The 15,065-nt window shown below is 72.0% G+C and overlaps 3 protein-coding genes across 6 annotated transcripts; 2 read left to right on the top strand and 1 right to left on the bottom strand.

The window, feature by feature from the left end:
• The first annotated feature begins 127 nt into the window (after positions 1 to 127).
• DNAJC5G (DnaJ heat shock protein family (Hsp40) member C5 gamma) lies at positions 128 to 3,289 on the top strand. The gene is made up of 4 exons (XM_072858071.1): positions 128 to 848; positions 1,157 to 1,370; positions 1,507 to 1,660; positions 2,261 to 3,289. Exons 1-4 carry the CDS (start codon positions 736 to 738, stop codon positions 2,341 to 2,343), a joined length of 564 nt encoding a protein of 187 aa, XP_072714172.1. The 5' UTR covers positions 128 to 735; the 3' UTR covers positions 2,344 to 3,289.
• Positions 3,290 to 4,362: 1,073 nt separating this feature from the next.
• Positions 4,363 to 7,867, top strand: TRIM54 (tripartite motif containing 54). 4 transcript variants are annotated; one of them, XR_012041796.1, is made up of 10 exons: positions 4,363 to 4,907; positions 5,218 to 5,390; positions 5,597 to 5,768; positions 5,871 to 5,966; positions 6,074 to 6,307; positions 6,480 to 6,502; positions 6,640 to 6,783; positions 7,120 to 7,221; positions 7,455 to 7,493; positions 7,729 to 7,867. XR_012041796.1 is itself a non-coding variant. In XM_072857681.1 (10 exons), the coding sequence occupies exons 1-10, from the start codon at positions 4,740 to 4,742 to the stop codon at positions 7,737 to 7,739; spliced, it is 1,143 nt and encodes a 380-aa protein (XP_072713782.1). In that variant the 5' UTR covers positions 4,363 to 4,739; the 3' UTR covers positions 7,740 to 7,867. The 4 variants fall into 4 exon arrangements, 2 of the variants coding, with proteins under 2 accessions (XP_072713782.1, XP_072713781.1); XM_072857681.1 differs by having other exon boundaries at positions 6,659 to 6,783; XM_072857680.1 differs by having other exon boundaries at positions 5,597 to 5,966; positions 6,659 to 6,783.
• Positions 7,868 to 12,599: 4,732 nt separating this feature from the next.
• Positions 12,600 to 13,205, bottom strand: UCN (urocortin). The gene is made up of 2 exons (XM_072855939.1): positions 13,179 to 13,205; positions 12,600 to 12,923 (listed from the first exon to the last, which is right to left on the bottom strand). The coding sequence occupies exon 2, from the start codon at positions 12,903 to 12,905 to the stop codon at positions 12,600 to 12,602; it is 306 nt and encodes a 101-aa protein (XP_072712040.1). The 5' UTR covers positions 12,906 to 12,923; positions 13,179 to 13,205.
• Positions 13,206 to 15,065: the final 1,860 nt, after the last annotated feature.

Raw genomic sequence — 15,065 nt, 5'->3', positions numbered from 1 at the left:
GCCCCGCGGGCTCCTCGGTGCCCAGCGTCCCGGGGGCGGTGAGGGAGGCTGGCAGTGCCGCGGGGCTGCGGGCTGCCCGCCCCGCGTCGCTCAGGTTCTTCTTCGGGAGGGCGGCGGCGGCCGCGCACACCCCCCCCCCCGGAGGCAGCGGGAAGCGGCTCCGGCGCGGGGTCCGTCGGCCTGCGGGTCCGGGCCCGCAGCGAGCGGCCGGCCCGGCTCTGCCGCCCCCCCGGCCCGGCCCCGCCGCCCCCCGCTGCCTCTGTTCTGTGCCCAATAAAGGAGCAGCGCGGCCCCGGCTGCTGCCGCCTCCTGCCCGCGCGTCGCCTGGGGCCGCGCACGCCGGGACGGGCAGGGGACGGTGCCCACGCGCGGGGGCGTCACCGCCTGCGGGGGGTGCCGCGGGGGTGTCGCCCGGACTGGCGGTGCTGGGGTGGGCGAGCGGGCGTCGCCGAGCGCGCGGGCTGGGCGGTGGGGTGTCGCCGTGCGCGGGGGCGACGGGGCCGTGCCGGGCTGTGCGGGGCTGTTCCGGGCCGTGCCGGGCCGTGCCCGGCCCCCACCGCGCCCGGGGGCTGCGCGGCCGCCGCGGGGAGAGGCCGGGGCCGGGGCCGGGGCGCGCGGAGCCCGCGGGGCCGGCGCCTGCGCAGAGCGGCGGCGGGCGCGGGCGGAAGCGGCGGCGGGCGCGGGGCCGGGCCGGTCGGTGCCGCCGTCCCCCTCCGTCCGCGGGGCGCGGGCGCCATGGCGGAGCCCGGGCGGCCGCAGCGGAAGCTGTCCCGGGCCGGGGAGAGCCTCTACCGCGTCCTGGGCCTGCAGAAGGGCAGCTCCCCCGAGGAGATCAAGAAGGCCTACCGGTACGGCCTACCGGGGCCGAGGCGGTGCGGGGACCGTCCGGGCGGGGTGGGGGGCCGGCCTGGGGTTCAGGCGGTGCAGGCTGGGGGGCGGCCTGGGGCCTGTCCGGGGACGAGGCGGTGCGGGGACCGCCGGGGGGGGCGAGGCCGGGGACGAGACGGTGCGGGCCGGCGGGGCCCGTCCCGGGGGTGAGGCCGGGGAGGTCGACCCCGGAGCCAGGCGTGCGGGGAGCGTCCAGGCGGTGAGACCGGGGGGCCCAGTCCCGGGGGGGCCAGGCGTGCGGGCCTGCCCTATCCGCAGTGCCCCGCAGGAAGCTGGCACTCAAGTACCACCCGGACAAGAACCCCGATGACCCGGCGGCAGCCGAGCGCTTCAAGGAGATCAACAGCGCCCACGCCACGCTGAGCGACGAGGACAAGCGCCGCCTCTATGACCAGTACGGCTCCCTGGGGCTCTACGTGGCCGAGCAGTTCGGTGACGATGCCGTCAAGCACTACTTCCTCATGTCCAAGTGGTGGTTCCAGGTGAGCCCTGCCCCGCCGCCGCGGCCCCGCACAGCCCGTCCTCCGGGTGGGGTGTCACCGGGGCTGCCGTGACAGGGGCCTGGCTGCTGGCGGGGCTCGGGTGGTCTCACAGGGGCTGCCGTCCCCTCCTCTGCAGGCTCTGGCTTTGTGCTGTGGTGCTCTCACCTGCTGCTGCTGCTGCTGCTGCTGCTTCTTCTGCTGCGGGACGTGCTGCGTGCCGAAGGAGGATGAGTCCTACAAGTACGTCGACCCCAAGGACCTGGAGGCGCAGATGTGCGCGGAGGACAGTGGTGAGTAGGGCCGTCTCCGTCTGTCTCGAGCCCCAGCGGCTGGGACCACCTCGTTTTGTCTTGTGTGGGGCTCTGGGGGGGGCTCCCCCATCTCATCTCGGGTGCGGGTCGGAGCTCTGGCTTGAGGCTCGGATCTGACTTAGCCGCATCTCTTGCTTACCGGCCGGCCCTCAGTGTTTTCCGTTCGGACCAGGGCTGCTGACAGCGGTCGAGGGAACCGCCACACAGGCCATGGGGATGCCTTCTCCTTCCTCGTTTTCCCCTGGGCAACGGCTCCCTGAAGCCCTTGCAGGGGTCTGCAGCCGAGAGACACTTGGGCTCGTGCCCTCCTGGGAAGGGAGCATGGGGAGAGCAGCCGTGCTCCCGGCAGGCTTCGTTCCCTGGGCATTGGCCATACTGGTGTCTACGGGGGCTGCCCCTGGGTCACTTCTGCAGGTTTCTGTGGGGTGGGGGGCACTGCTGCATGGCTGCGCGCTGGCTAGAGGTTTGGGAGCCTTGGCCTTTGGGAGCCTTCGTGAGGATGTTGGGAGGTCCCAGGTCCCTGCTTGCTGGTGCGACGAGATGGGGCTGAGCCGCTGATCTGCAGCTCTTCTTTTCCAGATCCGCAGATACCCGTTGTGGCGCAGCCCCCACCAGCCAGCGCGGAGCCCTCGCCAGCCGTCAGCACCAGGACCGATGCCTGAGGCTGGCATCAGTCCCGCCGGCTCCCCCAGGACTCCGGGCAGGGATCCTCCTTTGGGACTCTCACTTTCCGGGACCCCGGTCACGCCACCCGGGGTGGCTCTCCCGCCTCGGGGTGGCTAGAATCTCAGGTTAATTTGGCCAGCATCAACTCAGAGGCTCTTCGGCCCCTGCTCGAGCTCCAGGGCAATGCCCCTGTCTCCCAGCACTGGTGGTGGAGGTGGCCTGGAGCCCGTGCTGCTGTGCCCCATCCCCAGTGCCTCGCCTGCTGCTGTGCCCCCGCCCGGCCCAGGGCACCGGCAGCCGGCCCCAGCAGCCACGAGTGGAGACCTCTCCGGGCCAGGCTCCGTAGCTTACGAGAGGTAGCCAAACGCGTCCGAGACCGTTAGCACTGTAACCTCTGGGGCTGGGCTGAGCCCGCTACCCGCCCTCACAGGGACCCTCCTGATGGATGCTGGGTGCCAAATGCTGCTTGTGAGGTTGGGGTGCTGCCTTCTGTACCCCTTTCCTCTCTGCCCTGCCACAGGCCCGGGGCACTGGCTGCACCCCGTGCTCGCTGCTGCTGGCAGATTCCCTGCAGGGCTGGGCCCAGGACAGGCACTTTCCTTGGGTTTGTACAGGTTTTATGGGCACCCTTAAAGGATGACAGGAGGGGAGCACGTTTCTGTGTGGTCTCTGTCTCGTCAGGGGATGTGCCTCTGCCTGGCCCTGCCCTGTGCTGCGGGGGGCTGTGGCCGAGGGTCCCACAGCGGGGGTGGGCTGAGCCGGCATGTGGAGTAGGCAAGTTGTGTCCCAAGCGCTGCTTGGGGGGGTGCTTTCTCGCAGGGGTGAACGCCGCTCTGTCTCCTGTCACCTTCCTGGGACGGCTCTGTGTCCCCCAGCCAGTGCTGGCTCCCACGGGGCTTGCTTCCCCCCCCACTCCCCACTGCTGCAGCGCGTAGGGCAGCAGCAGCCTGGCCAGGAACCCTGGTCCTGCTGGGGCGTTTGCGGGGACTGTCCCCGCTCCTCCCGCTGCTGACGTGCCATGTGGTGCCGTCCCCGTCTCCCCGCAGCCCCGTGGGGATGGCCACCCCGGGCAGGAGCGGCGGTGCGCCTCGGGCCGGGCCGGCTGCCGGGACCAGGTCCCCTGGCCCTGGGGCTCTTTCCACGGCGTGTGCCAGCTGGTGGCTCGGTGCGTGTGTCCTGCCGCGCTGTGCCGCCCGGAGTCCCGCTCCCGGCTCGGGCAGGGCCGCCCGCTCCTGCCCTGCTCTCTCGGGAGCTGTGGCCCTGCGGAGGGGCAGGGCTGGACGGTGCCGCCCCATCCCAGGGGGGCTCGGGGCAAGGGGGACGGGGCGAGCCCTTGGCCTTTCCCTCCCACTCTCCCCAGGCAGCAGCCTCTGCCCGCAGCTGCACGGGCTCTGTCTCACCCCCTAAATATAGCCAGAGTGTCAGGGCGAGCGGCGGGATGGGGATGTTCCTGGCACTGTCCCTGCCGGGCGCCCTTCCACGCTGCTGTTCGGGGCGCTGGCGCTGGACAGGGTCCGCGGGGCCTGGGGGACCCCGGCCTGCCCCCCGCCCCGCTGCCTGCGGGGGAGAGCCCGGCAGCTCTGCCCTCCCCGGGCCCTGCTCCCTGCCTGCTGCTGAGCACCCCGCGCCGGCCTGCCCCGGCCACCCAGGGGCCGGCGGGACGGGGCCGCAGCTCCTCGTCCTCCCCGGGCAGGAGGCGGCGGGGGAGCCCCCGGCGAGCAGCGCTGCTCGTCCCGGGGAGCGGGGGCTCTGCCCAGGCCCAAGGGCTCAGGGCCAGGTTGGGCTGGGACGGGCCCGGCGGGGAGGTCTGCCCGGGGGGGGGGGTGGCAACGTGCGGCTCGGCCCCCGCTGCGGAGGCCGCCTGGGCTGCCGGTCCCCGCGGGTCAGCCGGTGCCGGTGGGTCAGCCGGTCCCCGGGGGCCAGCCGGTGCCGGTGGGCCAGCCGGTCCCCGTGGGCCAGCCGGTGCCGGTGGGTCAGCCGGTCCCCGTGGGCCAGCCGGTCCCCGGGGTTCAGCCGGTCCCCGGGGGTCAGCCGGTCCCCGTGGGCCAGCCGGTTCCCGGGGGTCAGCCGGTCCCCGGGGGTCAGCCGGTGCCGGTGGGTCAGCCGGTCCCCGTGGGCCAGCCGGTCCCCGGGGGTCAGCCGGTGCCGGTGGGTCAGCCGGTCCCCGGGGTCGGCCGGGCGCGCCGGTGGGGCCCCGCCGCCGCGCCGTGACTCAGTGTCACCCGACGCCGCCGACAGCTGCGGCGGCCCCGGCGGGGCGGGGGCGGCTAAAATTAGCGCCGCGCTCAGCGGGGCCGGGGCCGGGGCAGAGCGGGCACCGGGCTGCCGGGGCCGGAGCCGGAGCGGGGCCGTGGTGGGCAGAGCCGGGCCGGGTCGGGCCGGGACCGCGGCGATGAACTTCGCGGTGGGGCTGAAGCCGCTGCTGGCGGAGGCGCGGAGCATGGAGAGCCTGGAGAAGCAGCTCATCTGCCCCATCTGCCTGGAGATGTTCACCAAGCCCGTGGTCATCCTGCCCTGCCAGCACAACCTCTGCCGCAAGTGCGCCAACGACGTCTTCCAGGTGCGCTCGGGGCGGCCCCGGCCCCGGCCCCGGAACGAGCCGCCGGCACCGCCGCTCGGGGCCGCTCCCGGCCCGGCGGGGACGGCCCGGTCGCGTCGGTGGGCGGGGGTCCGCGCCCGCGCCCGCGCCCGTGCCCGTGCCCGTGCCCGTGCCCGTGCCCGCGCGGGGGATGCGGCGCACACGGCCGGGAGGGGGCCGGGCCCCGCGGGGTCTCGGTCGCGGCGGCAGAGCCTGGGGCGGGGGCAGCCGCGGGGGTGCGGGGGGCTGCGGGGGTGCCGCGGCCCTGACCCGCCGCCCCGCCGCCCCCCAGGCCTCCAACCCGCTGTGGCAGTCGCGGGGCTCCAGCGCGGTGCCGTCGGGCGGCCGGTTCCGGTGCCCGTCGTGCCGCCACGAGGTGGTGCTGGACCGGCACGGGGTGTACGGGCTGCAGCGGAACCTGCTGGTGGAGAACATCATCGACATCTACAAGCAGGAGTCGGCCAGGTGCGGGGAGCCCACGGGGGCGCTGGGGACCCCTCGGGGGAGCCAGCCCCGTGGGCGAAAGGGAGCCCGTGGGGGGGGCTGCAGGCACAGGGCTGGGGGCGGGAGCACACCCGGAGCGTGGGGGGTGACGGGGCCCGCGCGGGGCCGGGGGTGTCCCTCGGGGCCGGGGCCCACGATGGGCAGCGGTGCCTGGCCCCCGCCCGCAGGCCCCTGCACGCCAAGGCGGAGCAGCACCTCATGTGCGAGGAGCACGAGGACGAGCGGATCAACATCTACTGCCTGCGCTGCGAGGCGCCCACCTGCTCCCTCTGCAAGGTCTTCGGGGCGCACAAGGACTGCGAGGTCGCGCCGCTGCCCGCCGTCTACCAGCGCCAGAAGGTGGGTGGCCCTGGGGGGGCCGGCGAGGGGCCCGGGGGCTGCCCGCCCAGCCGACCCTCACGCCCTTCCCCTCCTGTCCCATCCCGTCCCGTCCTGTCCCAGAGCGAGCTCAGCGATGGTATTGCCATGCTGGTGGCGGGGAACGACCGCATCCAGGCCATCATCACCCAGATGGAGGAGATCTGCCGCACCATCGAGGTGAGGGGCGAGGGGGTGTCCCTGGGTACCACATACAGCCCTGGGGCCGTGCCCGTGGTGTGGACGTGGCAGGACCAGGGCAGCTCCTGAGCCCCGCGGTCCTGCAGGAGAATGGCCGGCGGCAGAAGCAGCACCTGGGGCTGCGCTTCGACTCACTGTACAGCATCCTGGAGGAGCGGAAGAAGGAGCTGCTGCAGAGCATCGCGCGGGAGCAGGAGGCAAAGGTGCAGCGCGTGCGGGGCCTCATCCGCCAGTACGGCGACCACCTGGAGGCCTCCTCCAAGCTGGTGGAGTCGGCTATCCAGGCCATGGAGGAGCCCCAGATGGCCGTGTACCTGCAGGTCTGTGCGGGCGGGGGCCGCGGGGTGCAGGGGGCCGGGACCCTCCAAGGGGGCTGGGGCTGCCCTGCAGGGCTGTGCTGGGGTGGGGCTGTGGCAGGGGTGATGTCTGGCTCCTGGGGTCCCAGGTCCCATTGCTCCAGGGAGACACTGACTCCCCCGCTTTCCTCCACAGCACGCCAAGGAGCTCCTGAAAAAGTGAGTGGGGCCGGGGGGCACAGGGCTGGGGGCACAGGGGGCGGTGGCAGGGTGGGGCGCGCGGCTGTGGCTGGCCCTGCTGGGCCATGGCTGCGGGCGCGGGGGCCCCATGAGTGTTGGACCCCGGCAGCTCCCAGGGGTCTGCCTGCCCTGCAGGATCACGGACATGTCCAAGGTGTCGATGAGCAGCCGCCCGGAGCCTGGCTACGAGAACATGGACCACTTCTCCATCAACGTGGACTATGTGGCAGAGATGCTGAGGACCATCGAGTTCCAGACAGGTGCCAGTGCCGGGACAAGTGCTGCCGTGCCCGGGGGGCGCGTGGGACTGCCTGGGGCACCCAGCCCTCGACCGGCAGAGCCCACCACCACCTCGTGCCCTGCATGGGGGTGCATCCCCTCGTGCACAGGAATGGGGATGTGTGGCCCCTCAGCACTGCCCAGGGACTCTGCGGGGTCAGGCCTGCCCCGTGCCCCTTCCGGGCTCGTGGGCTGCTGTGTCCCACGCCGGGGCCAGGCTCCCGTGCTGAGCTGGTCACGTCCCTCCTGGGCTGTCCCCAGGCTGCCCACACCGTGGGGAGGGAGGGCCCTGGCTGACCTGTCCCCCTGCCCTGCAGAGCCGCTGGGCGAGGATGAGGCGGATGGACCCGGGGACGGCAGCGAGGCTGCGGCAGATGAGGACCGGCTAGACAGCCTGGAGGTGCCCGAAGCCGTGGAGGGTGAGTCCCCGCCGTGCCATGCTGTGCTGTGCCATGCCGTGCCATGCCATGCCGTGCCACGCCTGGCTGCTGTGCTTGGCCCCAAGGCCGTGGGGGCAGTGGGGCCCAGGGGGCCGGGGCTGTGGGGATGTGCCATGCCATGCCCAGCGCCGTGGCCTGCGTGCAGCTGTGCAGGTCCTGCAGCATGCCGAGGCGTCCCTGTCTCCATCTTGTCACCCGCTTTTCCTCTGCAGATGTGGGGCCGAGGCAGAAGCCGGTGAGCTCTCCCCATGGTGAGACCCTCACTGGGACCGAGGTGGGGGGTGGGGATGGGGACGGGGCCAGGCCATGGGGTGCCATGGGGCAGAGGAGGCACCTCCTGGGGACAGACGGGATGGGGATGGGGATGCTGGATGGGGGTTCACACCTCGGGGCACCCCAGGCCGTCCCTGTCTCCCTGCCTGCAGGGGCTGGGGTGGGGGTCCCCGGGTCCCCCCTGCGCGGTGCTGAGGCCAGTTTCCCGCACAGGTCAGCACTGAGCCGGCGCCGTGGGGCAGCGTTGGCACCTGCTGGCTCATTGCTGTCCCTGGCACCCCTCGGCGAGCTCCAGCCCTGTCGCTGTAATTCCCCAAATGCCGGAGCTGCCCCTCTCCGACATTAAACCGTGTGTGAGGACGTCGTCTCCGGTGTGGTGTGTGGGCCGGGGTGGGCATGGGGGCTGCCCCCCCACAGAGCTCCACAACGGCTCCATGGGGGCCAGCCCGGGTGCAGCCCCTGCCCCACTGAGCTGGGCCCAAGCCCCACCACCCCAGCGACGCCCCCAGGTCCCCACCCAAGGGGCTGCATCCCTGGGGGGCTCCAGCTCACCTCGGCTCCAGCAGCCCAGGACGGGATTGCAGCCGGGAGCTTTGCACCTCGGACCCTGCGAGTGGGGCTCTGCCCCCCTGCCTGCAGCCCCTGCCTGGGGGTGAGGAACCGCACTGGGGCCCCCCAGCCCAGCCAGCCCCCCCGCTGGGCTGGATGCCGTCTCGGCAGCACCGTCCCCTGGGTGCTCCGAGCAAACAGCGCTGAGATGAGCTGTCTGAGTACACAGCCGGCAGCGCCACGATCAGCGCCGGGCTGGGGCCTGTGCCCCGTGCCCCGCCGGCCAGGCCCCCCGGGAGGGCTGCGGCAGCACCGGCTGCGTCACCCGCCTTGTCCCGCGCCACTGTGCCGTCACGGCTGATGTAGCAGATGATGCACATGGCGAGGGGCTCCTCGTGGGGCCGAGGCTGGAGATGGGGCACTACAGGGTGTCCCCAGCTGCCACCCCCCCATCCCTGCCGGGGCACAGCAGGGGCTGGGACCCCCAGTACCCAGCAGACCTGGGCACCCCACAGCAAGCCTGGGCCCCACCAAGCTGGCCAGGGGCTGGTGTGCAGGATCCCCGAGGACGGGCGAGGACAGGCCCGTGGCAGTGGGGGAAGTGAAACACCAGCGTGTGGCAGGTCCTGGTGAACCCAGGGCTGGGACAGCAGCTGGGCCCCAGTGGCGTGCCCGGGAGGCTGGGGGTGCCCCGGCAGCCAAGGACCCCGGTGCCTGGGCTGTGCCAGCAGGACCCTTCCCCTGCTGCCTGGGTCCCTGGGACACCGACCCCCGGCCGGGCAGGGGACGCAGCTGGGACAGGAGCTGGACTTGTGCAGGGGAGAGGAGACCTCCTCAGCTGCCTCCTGGGGTGTGGGGAGCTGGAGCTGGACCCCCCCCCGGGGCACAGGGACAGCACAGGAGCTGGTGAGACAAGATGAGACAGAGGAAATTCCCATCAGATACCAGGAAAAACTCCTTCTCCCAAGAGCACCACAACCCTTAAAATGGGGCTGGGGAGTCCAGAGCAGCTCCAGCCGTCCCCCAGCGTGGACCCTGCTTGGGGAAGGGAGGTAGGCGAGAGGGACTGATGCTGGAGCTGAGCCCACCATGGGACATGGCAGCACACATCCCCTGTGGGACATGGCCTAGCACAGCTCCCTCCTCATGGCCCGTGCTGAATCGCTCCAGCTGTAGATGTGGGCTCCGGCTGCACGGCTGCCAGGGGCTCTGCCTGCCTGGGGCAGGACGTTGTCTTTGTCCTTGCAAGGTCCCTGCTTGGCCCCCTTCCTCCAGCCTCGCTCGGTTCCCCTGGTGGCAGCTCTGCCCTCAAGCAGAGTGACTGGTCCCCGCAGATTTGGTATTACCTGCAAATCCAAGCAAGGGACTCCAGCGCCAGCCCCCAGCAGAGAGAGGCTCCCCGAGCCGCCCACTGCACCCTGTGGGCCGCTTGCCCACCCGTGTCCACCCGCCAGCCCCCATGTCCCAGTCCTGGCCGGGGATGGGCTAAGGGACGTCTCTGCCCTCCCGCATCCCTGAGCTGTTGCTCATGGCAGATGCAATGCGGCTGGGGGGGGGCAAACGACCCTGCAGCCCAGCCTGGCTGCTCCCAGTCACCGTCTGCTCCTTCACACGCCAGAAATGTGCCCCGGGAGGGCTCGTGTGGTCCCTGGGGACCGAGGTGAGGCTGGGTGGCCTCTCCATCCCTGCACCGGCTGTTTGGGGCCATTTGGGGATGCAACATTTGCCTTTCTCCACCCCTCAGGGATGTCCCCCTGTCCCCACCACCTTCCAGAGATGACAGAGGGGGGCTCACAAGGACCTTGGTGGCCCCTGGGCACACTTGGGTGCCACCCCTGGGGGTTGAGGTGTCTCAGGAGAGCCCCAGCTTTGTTCTCCTCTATTTCGGGTAGTTTTCTTCCTTGAGCCCTGTCTCCAGGTGCTTGTCACCCATCTCTGCCCTCCCCAGCCCCAGCCTGTCCCTCGGGCAGCCCCCGACTGCCCAGGGTGGGGTGGACACTCTCCTTGACCTTGTACACCCCAGCCCCGGCTGGTCTCCGGCTGCCTGACACCCTCCCTGCACATCCAGGCAAGGTTTTGAAATTCCTCCTTTGATGTCTGCCCCCCCCTGCTTGTTTGTGGCCCCCTCTCCCTGTGCTGGCTCTCCACCATGGGTTCCCAGCCTCTCCAGACCAACCCCCTGGTACATCCATGTCTCTCCCTGGTCCCGGCGGGTGGCTCTGCTGCGCATCCCTGCGGGCACCGACCAGGGAGACGGTGAGTGTGCCGAGACTTACTGCGCCTCTCTGGGGTTCCCATCCTGAGCTGAACCTGTTGAGGGATGTGAAGGGCAACAGCAACAAAAAAACCCTCTCTGTGGTGAGCTGGAGCAGCGGCAGGAACACGTCCTCCCGGCAGAGGCGGCCAGCAGTACCCGGGGCTGTGGGGGACGAGCACTGGCAGCTGGGAAAGGGAAGGAGCCCTCCCCTCCACGCAGCGTGGGGAAGTCGTGGATGTAGAGCCCTGGCCAGGTCAGGGCTCCCTGGTGCGAGGAGGATGTGACCTCTGGAGTCCAGGGAAGGGCCACAGCAATGCTGAAGGGACTGGAGCATCTGCCGCGTGAGGAGAAGCTGGGACTGCTCAGCCTGGAGCAGAGAAGGCTCAGGGGGACTGAATCCATGTGTACACCTGCCTGATGGGAGGGAAGGAAGATGGAGCCACGCTCTTCCCAGTGGTGCCCAGTGACAGGACCAGAGGCAATGAGCACAAACTGGACCACAGGAGATTCCACTGAAACTCTTTTCCAAAGTTGTGGGTTTTTTTCTCACCCCCCCCCCCCTTTTTTTTACGGTGAGGCTGATCAAACAGGCTGCCTGGAACAGGCTTCACAGAGAGGCTGTGGCCCCTCCAGCTGTGAAGTTACCCACGGAATCACTGAGGGGCGAAAGGCCTCTGGAGCTCCCCAGTCCCAGCCCCTGCTCAGGCAGGGTCAGCCGGAGCGGGTTGCCCAGGTCCTTGTCCGGTCCGGTTTTGAATATCTTCAAGGAGGGAGATGCTCTGGGGAACCTGTTCCAGTACGGTCTTTCTTCCCAGCACAGTATTCCAGTTCCAGGTTTCTCATGCCCAGATGGAATTTCCTCTTTCAAAGCCCGGATGGCCACAGCCTTGAGCAACCAGCTCAGGCTGCCCCTGCAGCAGGGGGTTGGAGTGGGAACTCTCTCTAGACCCCTTCCACCCTCAGCCGTCCTGTGACCACTCTTGAGCTCGTCCTCAAAGGCATCCCGACTTTCCTCAGCTCTTTCGTCCTTCGGAGCTGCCTCCTGCCAGACCCCACCTACCAGGTCACTGAAGTTGGCTCACTTGAAGTGCAGGGGCTGCACCCTGCTGCGGGCGTTCCTGCCTGCCCCCCGGGTGCTGACCCCCACTGCCTCACGGCTGCCGCCATCACATCCCCAGGCACCCTCCAGAAACCTCCTTCACTGCTCCAGGCCTGCTGTGCTGCCCCTCTAGCAGGTATCAGGGAGCTTATCATGGAACCATCGAATCATCGAATGGTTTGGGTGGTAAGGGACCTTTAAAGGTCACCTGGTCCAACCCCCCTGCAACGAGCAGGGACATCTTCAACCAGAGCAGGTTGAAGGCCCCTGTGAGGACCCGGGCCACCCATGCGGAGGCTGAACCTCCCCCAGCTGCCTCAGGAAGGCTTCCTCCACGTCCTCCTCTTGATCAGGGATCTGAAGCGCGCCCCACCACGGTGTCCCTCTCCCTTGCCCTCTGCTGCAGTCCTGACCCGCCAGCACTCAGCAGCACCGTGTGTCCCACAGAGGAGCCCCCTCCCCACCCCGGTGCTCCTGCATGGGACGGCCGTGCCCCTCCTGAAGCGCCTGTATCCACCCCACAGCCCCCCGCCCCACGAGCCGTCCCACCCTGTTGCAGTGCTCTGACAGCAGCTCCGGGGGATCGCCACACGCAGAGCTCTGGTCCCCCCCCACTCACGTCCCTGGCTGCCCACGTGTGAGTGGGTGCAGCACCTCTTTGCCCTGCTCGTTGGTGGCGAGGAACCCGCTGTTCCCATCACTCCGTGCCCTTCGCTTCACCACACCCGCGGCTGCCTCGCCTCAGGGGCTGGGAGCTCCTACCCCACGGAGAGCACGGTTCGTCCCCCTCCCAGGGACACACGCAGCCCCGTCCCCAGGCCCGTGTGCTCGCTGCTGCCCGCCCAGCCCCGTCCCAGCCCGGCTCAGCCCGTCCCCCCGGCCCCGGTGAGCCCGGCCCCGCGCAGCCCCGGCCGCCCCCGCCCCGCACTCGCTCACGCCTCGGGTTTCCACCACGTTTTATTACAAAATCCGTGCGGGCCCGTGCCGGGGCCGGTACCGCGCCCGCCTGCCCCGGCGCCGAGCAGGAGGCGGGTGCAGCAGGCGCAGCCTGGTGCCGGTGCCGATGCCGGTGAGTTTGCCGGTGCAGCACCGAGCGGCCCATGGCGTGCAGGCTGAGGCGGTGGCCGGACCTCGGCGCAGCCCCGGGGGGGGGGGGCCCGGGGGGGCCCGGGACGGCGCTCAGCGCCCTACGGCGTCGAGGATGAGGCGGTTGCTGTCGGCGCGGGCGCGCTGGCTCTGGGCGCGGGCGAGCAGCAGGAGGTGCCGCAGGAGGTGGAAGGTGAGGTCGATGGAGAGCGGCGGCTCGTCCCGCCGCGCCCGCCACGGCTCCGGGGGCGGCGGCGCCAGCGGCGGCCAGAGCGGGCGGCCCCGCTCCTCGGCCCCGGCCGCGGCCGCCGGGACGGAGCCGTCGGGGCGCGCGGGGCGGGCGGCGGCGGGCTGCGGGCGGGCGAGCAGCAGCAGGAGGGTGAGCAGCGCCCGCCGCATCCTCGGCTCCGTCCGCACCTGCGAGGTCCGGGGACTCAGCGCAACGGGGAGAGACCGGGGCGGCTCAGGGGACCGGGGGACCCGAGGGGACCGCGAGAGGGGAGCCGGCAGCGCGGGCACCGGCCCGCCGTGGGGCCGTCCCGGGTGCGGTGCCCTCCCTCCCCGGCCGCCCGCACCGTCCCGTACGCGCTGCGCCCTCCCCGGTGCCCCGCGCCGGCGCCTGCCCGCGGCGCTGCCCCCCCCCCCGCCCCGTACCCGTGCACCGCCCCGTACCCGGTGCGCTGTCCCCTGTGCCCTGCCGGTGCGCTGGCGGTGGCGCGGAGCGCGATCGGTCCCGCGGGAGCTGAGCCGGCGGCGCGGCCGGTGGTTATATAGGTCCGGGAGCTCGGGCTGACGTCAGCGCCGGGCACGCACCGACCGGCGGGGGGCGGGGGCGGGAGGGCACCGGGACGGCGGCGGGGAGCGGGGTACCCGGCAGCGGGGCTGAGCGCCGGGACGGCGGGGCTGCGGGACGGCGGGGCGGCGGGGCAGGTCGTGCCCCCGCCTCGTCTCCGGGGCCGCGACCCCCGTTCCGGTCCGGCGCCCACCCGGAGGGGCGCGGCGGGGCCGGTTCCGGCAGGCGCCCTGGGCCGGGAGCCGCCGGGCGTGCTGCCTCCCGGCCCCCCGGCTCGCCCCGCTGCACCTCCCGGCGCTGCCCGCACCCCTCCCGCCCCCGCCCCCGGCCCCGGCCCCGGTCACCGAGCGCCGCCCGGGCCCGGCCCCGGTGCCAGCGGCGCCGCTGTCCGCGGTGCTGAAGGGCCGGGACCCGCCGGGAGAGCGCGGGCCGGGGCGCCGGGGCAGGGACGCGCCGGCTGCCCCCGCGGCGGGCAGGGCCCCGGGGCCGGCCCCAGCCCCGTGTGCCGGGGAGCTGCGCCGGGCCGGCGGAGCGGGCTGACCCGCGGCTCCTCTGGGTGGGCCGGGCCCAGCGGTCGCGTCCAGCAGCGGCGTCCTGGGCAGGCACCGGGTGCGGCGGCGGGGCCGTCTCGGGAGGGGGGAACCCGCGGCCACCAGCACCCACGGGCACGGGACGGGCACGGGTGGGGCGCACACGACCCGGCTGCGGCAGGGCCTGGCGGCACCGTGCCCTGGGCAGAGCTCGCGGTGCCGAGGTCAAACCGCCGCGTGCGCCGGGGCTGGGCGCCGCAGACAGCCCTGAGCGGCAGTGAGGCACCACCAGCCAAATTCCGTGACTCATAGAGCGAAGGCACCGGAGCCGGCAGCGCTGTGCTGCATGCAGGATGTTCCAGCCCGGGGCACCGGCCGCCGCTGCCAAAAGGTGAGGTAGCTGCTGGTGCACCACACCGCTGCCCGCAGACCCCCCCCGGCAGCCCTGTGCCTCTGCCCGCGGGCGGAGGGGAACCGAGCTGACACCCAGCACCGATGCTGGTGCAGGTGCCGAGACAGGCCCAGAGCGGGCTCTTTCCACGGGGCTGGCGTTAGGCAGAGCCTGGGGACAGCGGCTCAGCCTGGCCCCTCGCACAGCGTGTCCCACACCGGGCTGCACAGGGGTGGTGGGGCACAGCCCTGCCCACAGCGAGGCAGCACACGGTGCTGTGCACCCGTGACGTGGATCCAGCGTGAAGGCTGGCAACCTGGCAGCACCTCCCTGCGGCTCTGGGGCAGAGCCCTCAGCAGGGGCTGGGCTCAACACCCCCAGCCCTGGAACCCCTTGCTCTGTGGGGCTGGCTGCTCCCAGGGACGAGTGCCTGGCTCGTGCCATGCTCGCAGCTTGCTCACTGCCGACACACCAGGGCCTTCTGCACCCCTGGATGCAGCTGCGAGAGGCTCAGTGCGTCGGGGCTGCAAACTCTGGCCATCCGCAGCCTCTGACAAGCAGCGCCCACCCCGTGCGCTGGAGAGAGCCTGGGCTGAGCCCCGCAGCCCCGTGCGGTGCCTTAGGCCAGGCCGGGCCCGAAGCCCCGGTGCCACCCACACACGGCCCCATCGCGTGGCCCCAGCCCCGCAGCCGAGTGCTGCTCCGCAGCGCTGTTGGGTGGCTGCAGCTGCAGCCCCTTCCCGTCCCTCAGGTGTTGAGGGCTGGGCAGCCATGCGGCCTCTGGGCTCCATCCCCTTCAGGGTGCGCTGGGGTCCTGCGCAGGTTTCAGCTCCCCCATGCTTTGG

Source organism: Ciconia boyciana, chromosome 3, assembly GCF_034638445.1.
Source record: "Ciconia boyciana chromosome 3, ASM3463844v1, whole genome shotgun sequence".
Classification (NCBI taxonomy): domain Eukaryota; kingdom Metazoa; phylum Chordata; class Aves; order Ciconiiformes; family Ciconiidae; genus Ciconia; species Ciconia boyciana.
The sequence above is the reverse complement of the archived record's forward strand: the minus strand, read 5'-3'. Positions and strand labels throughout refer to the sequence as shown.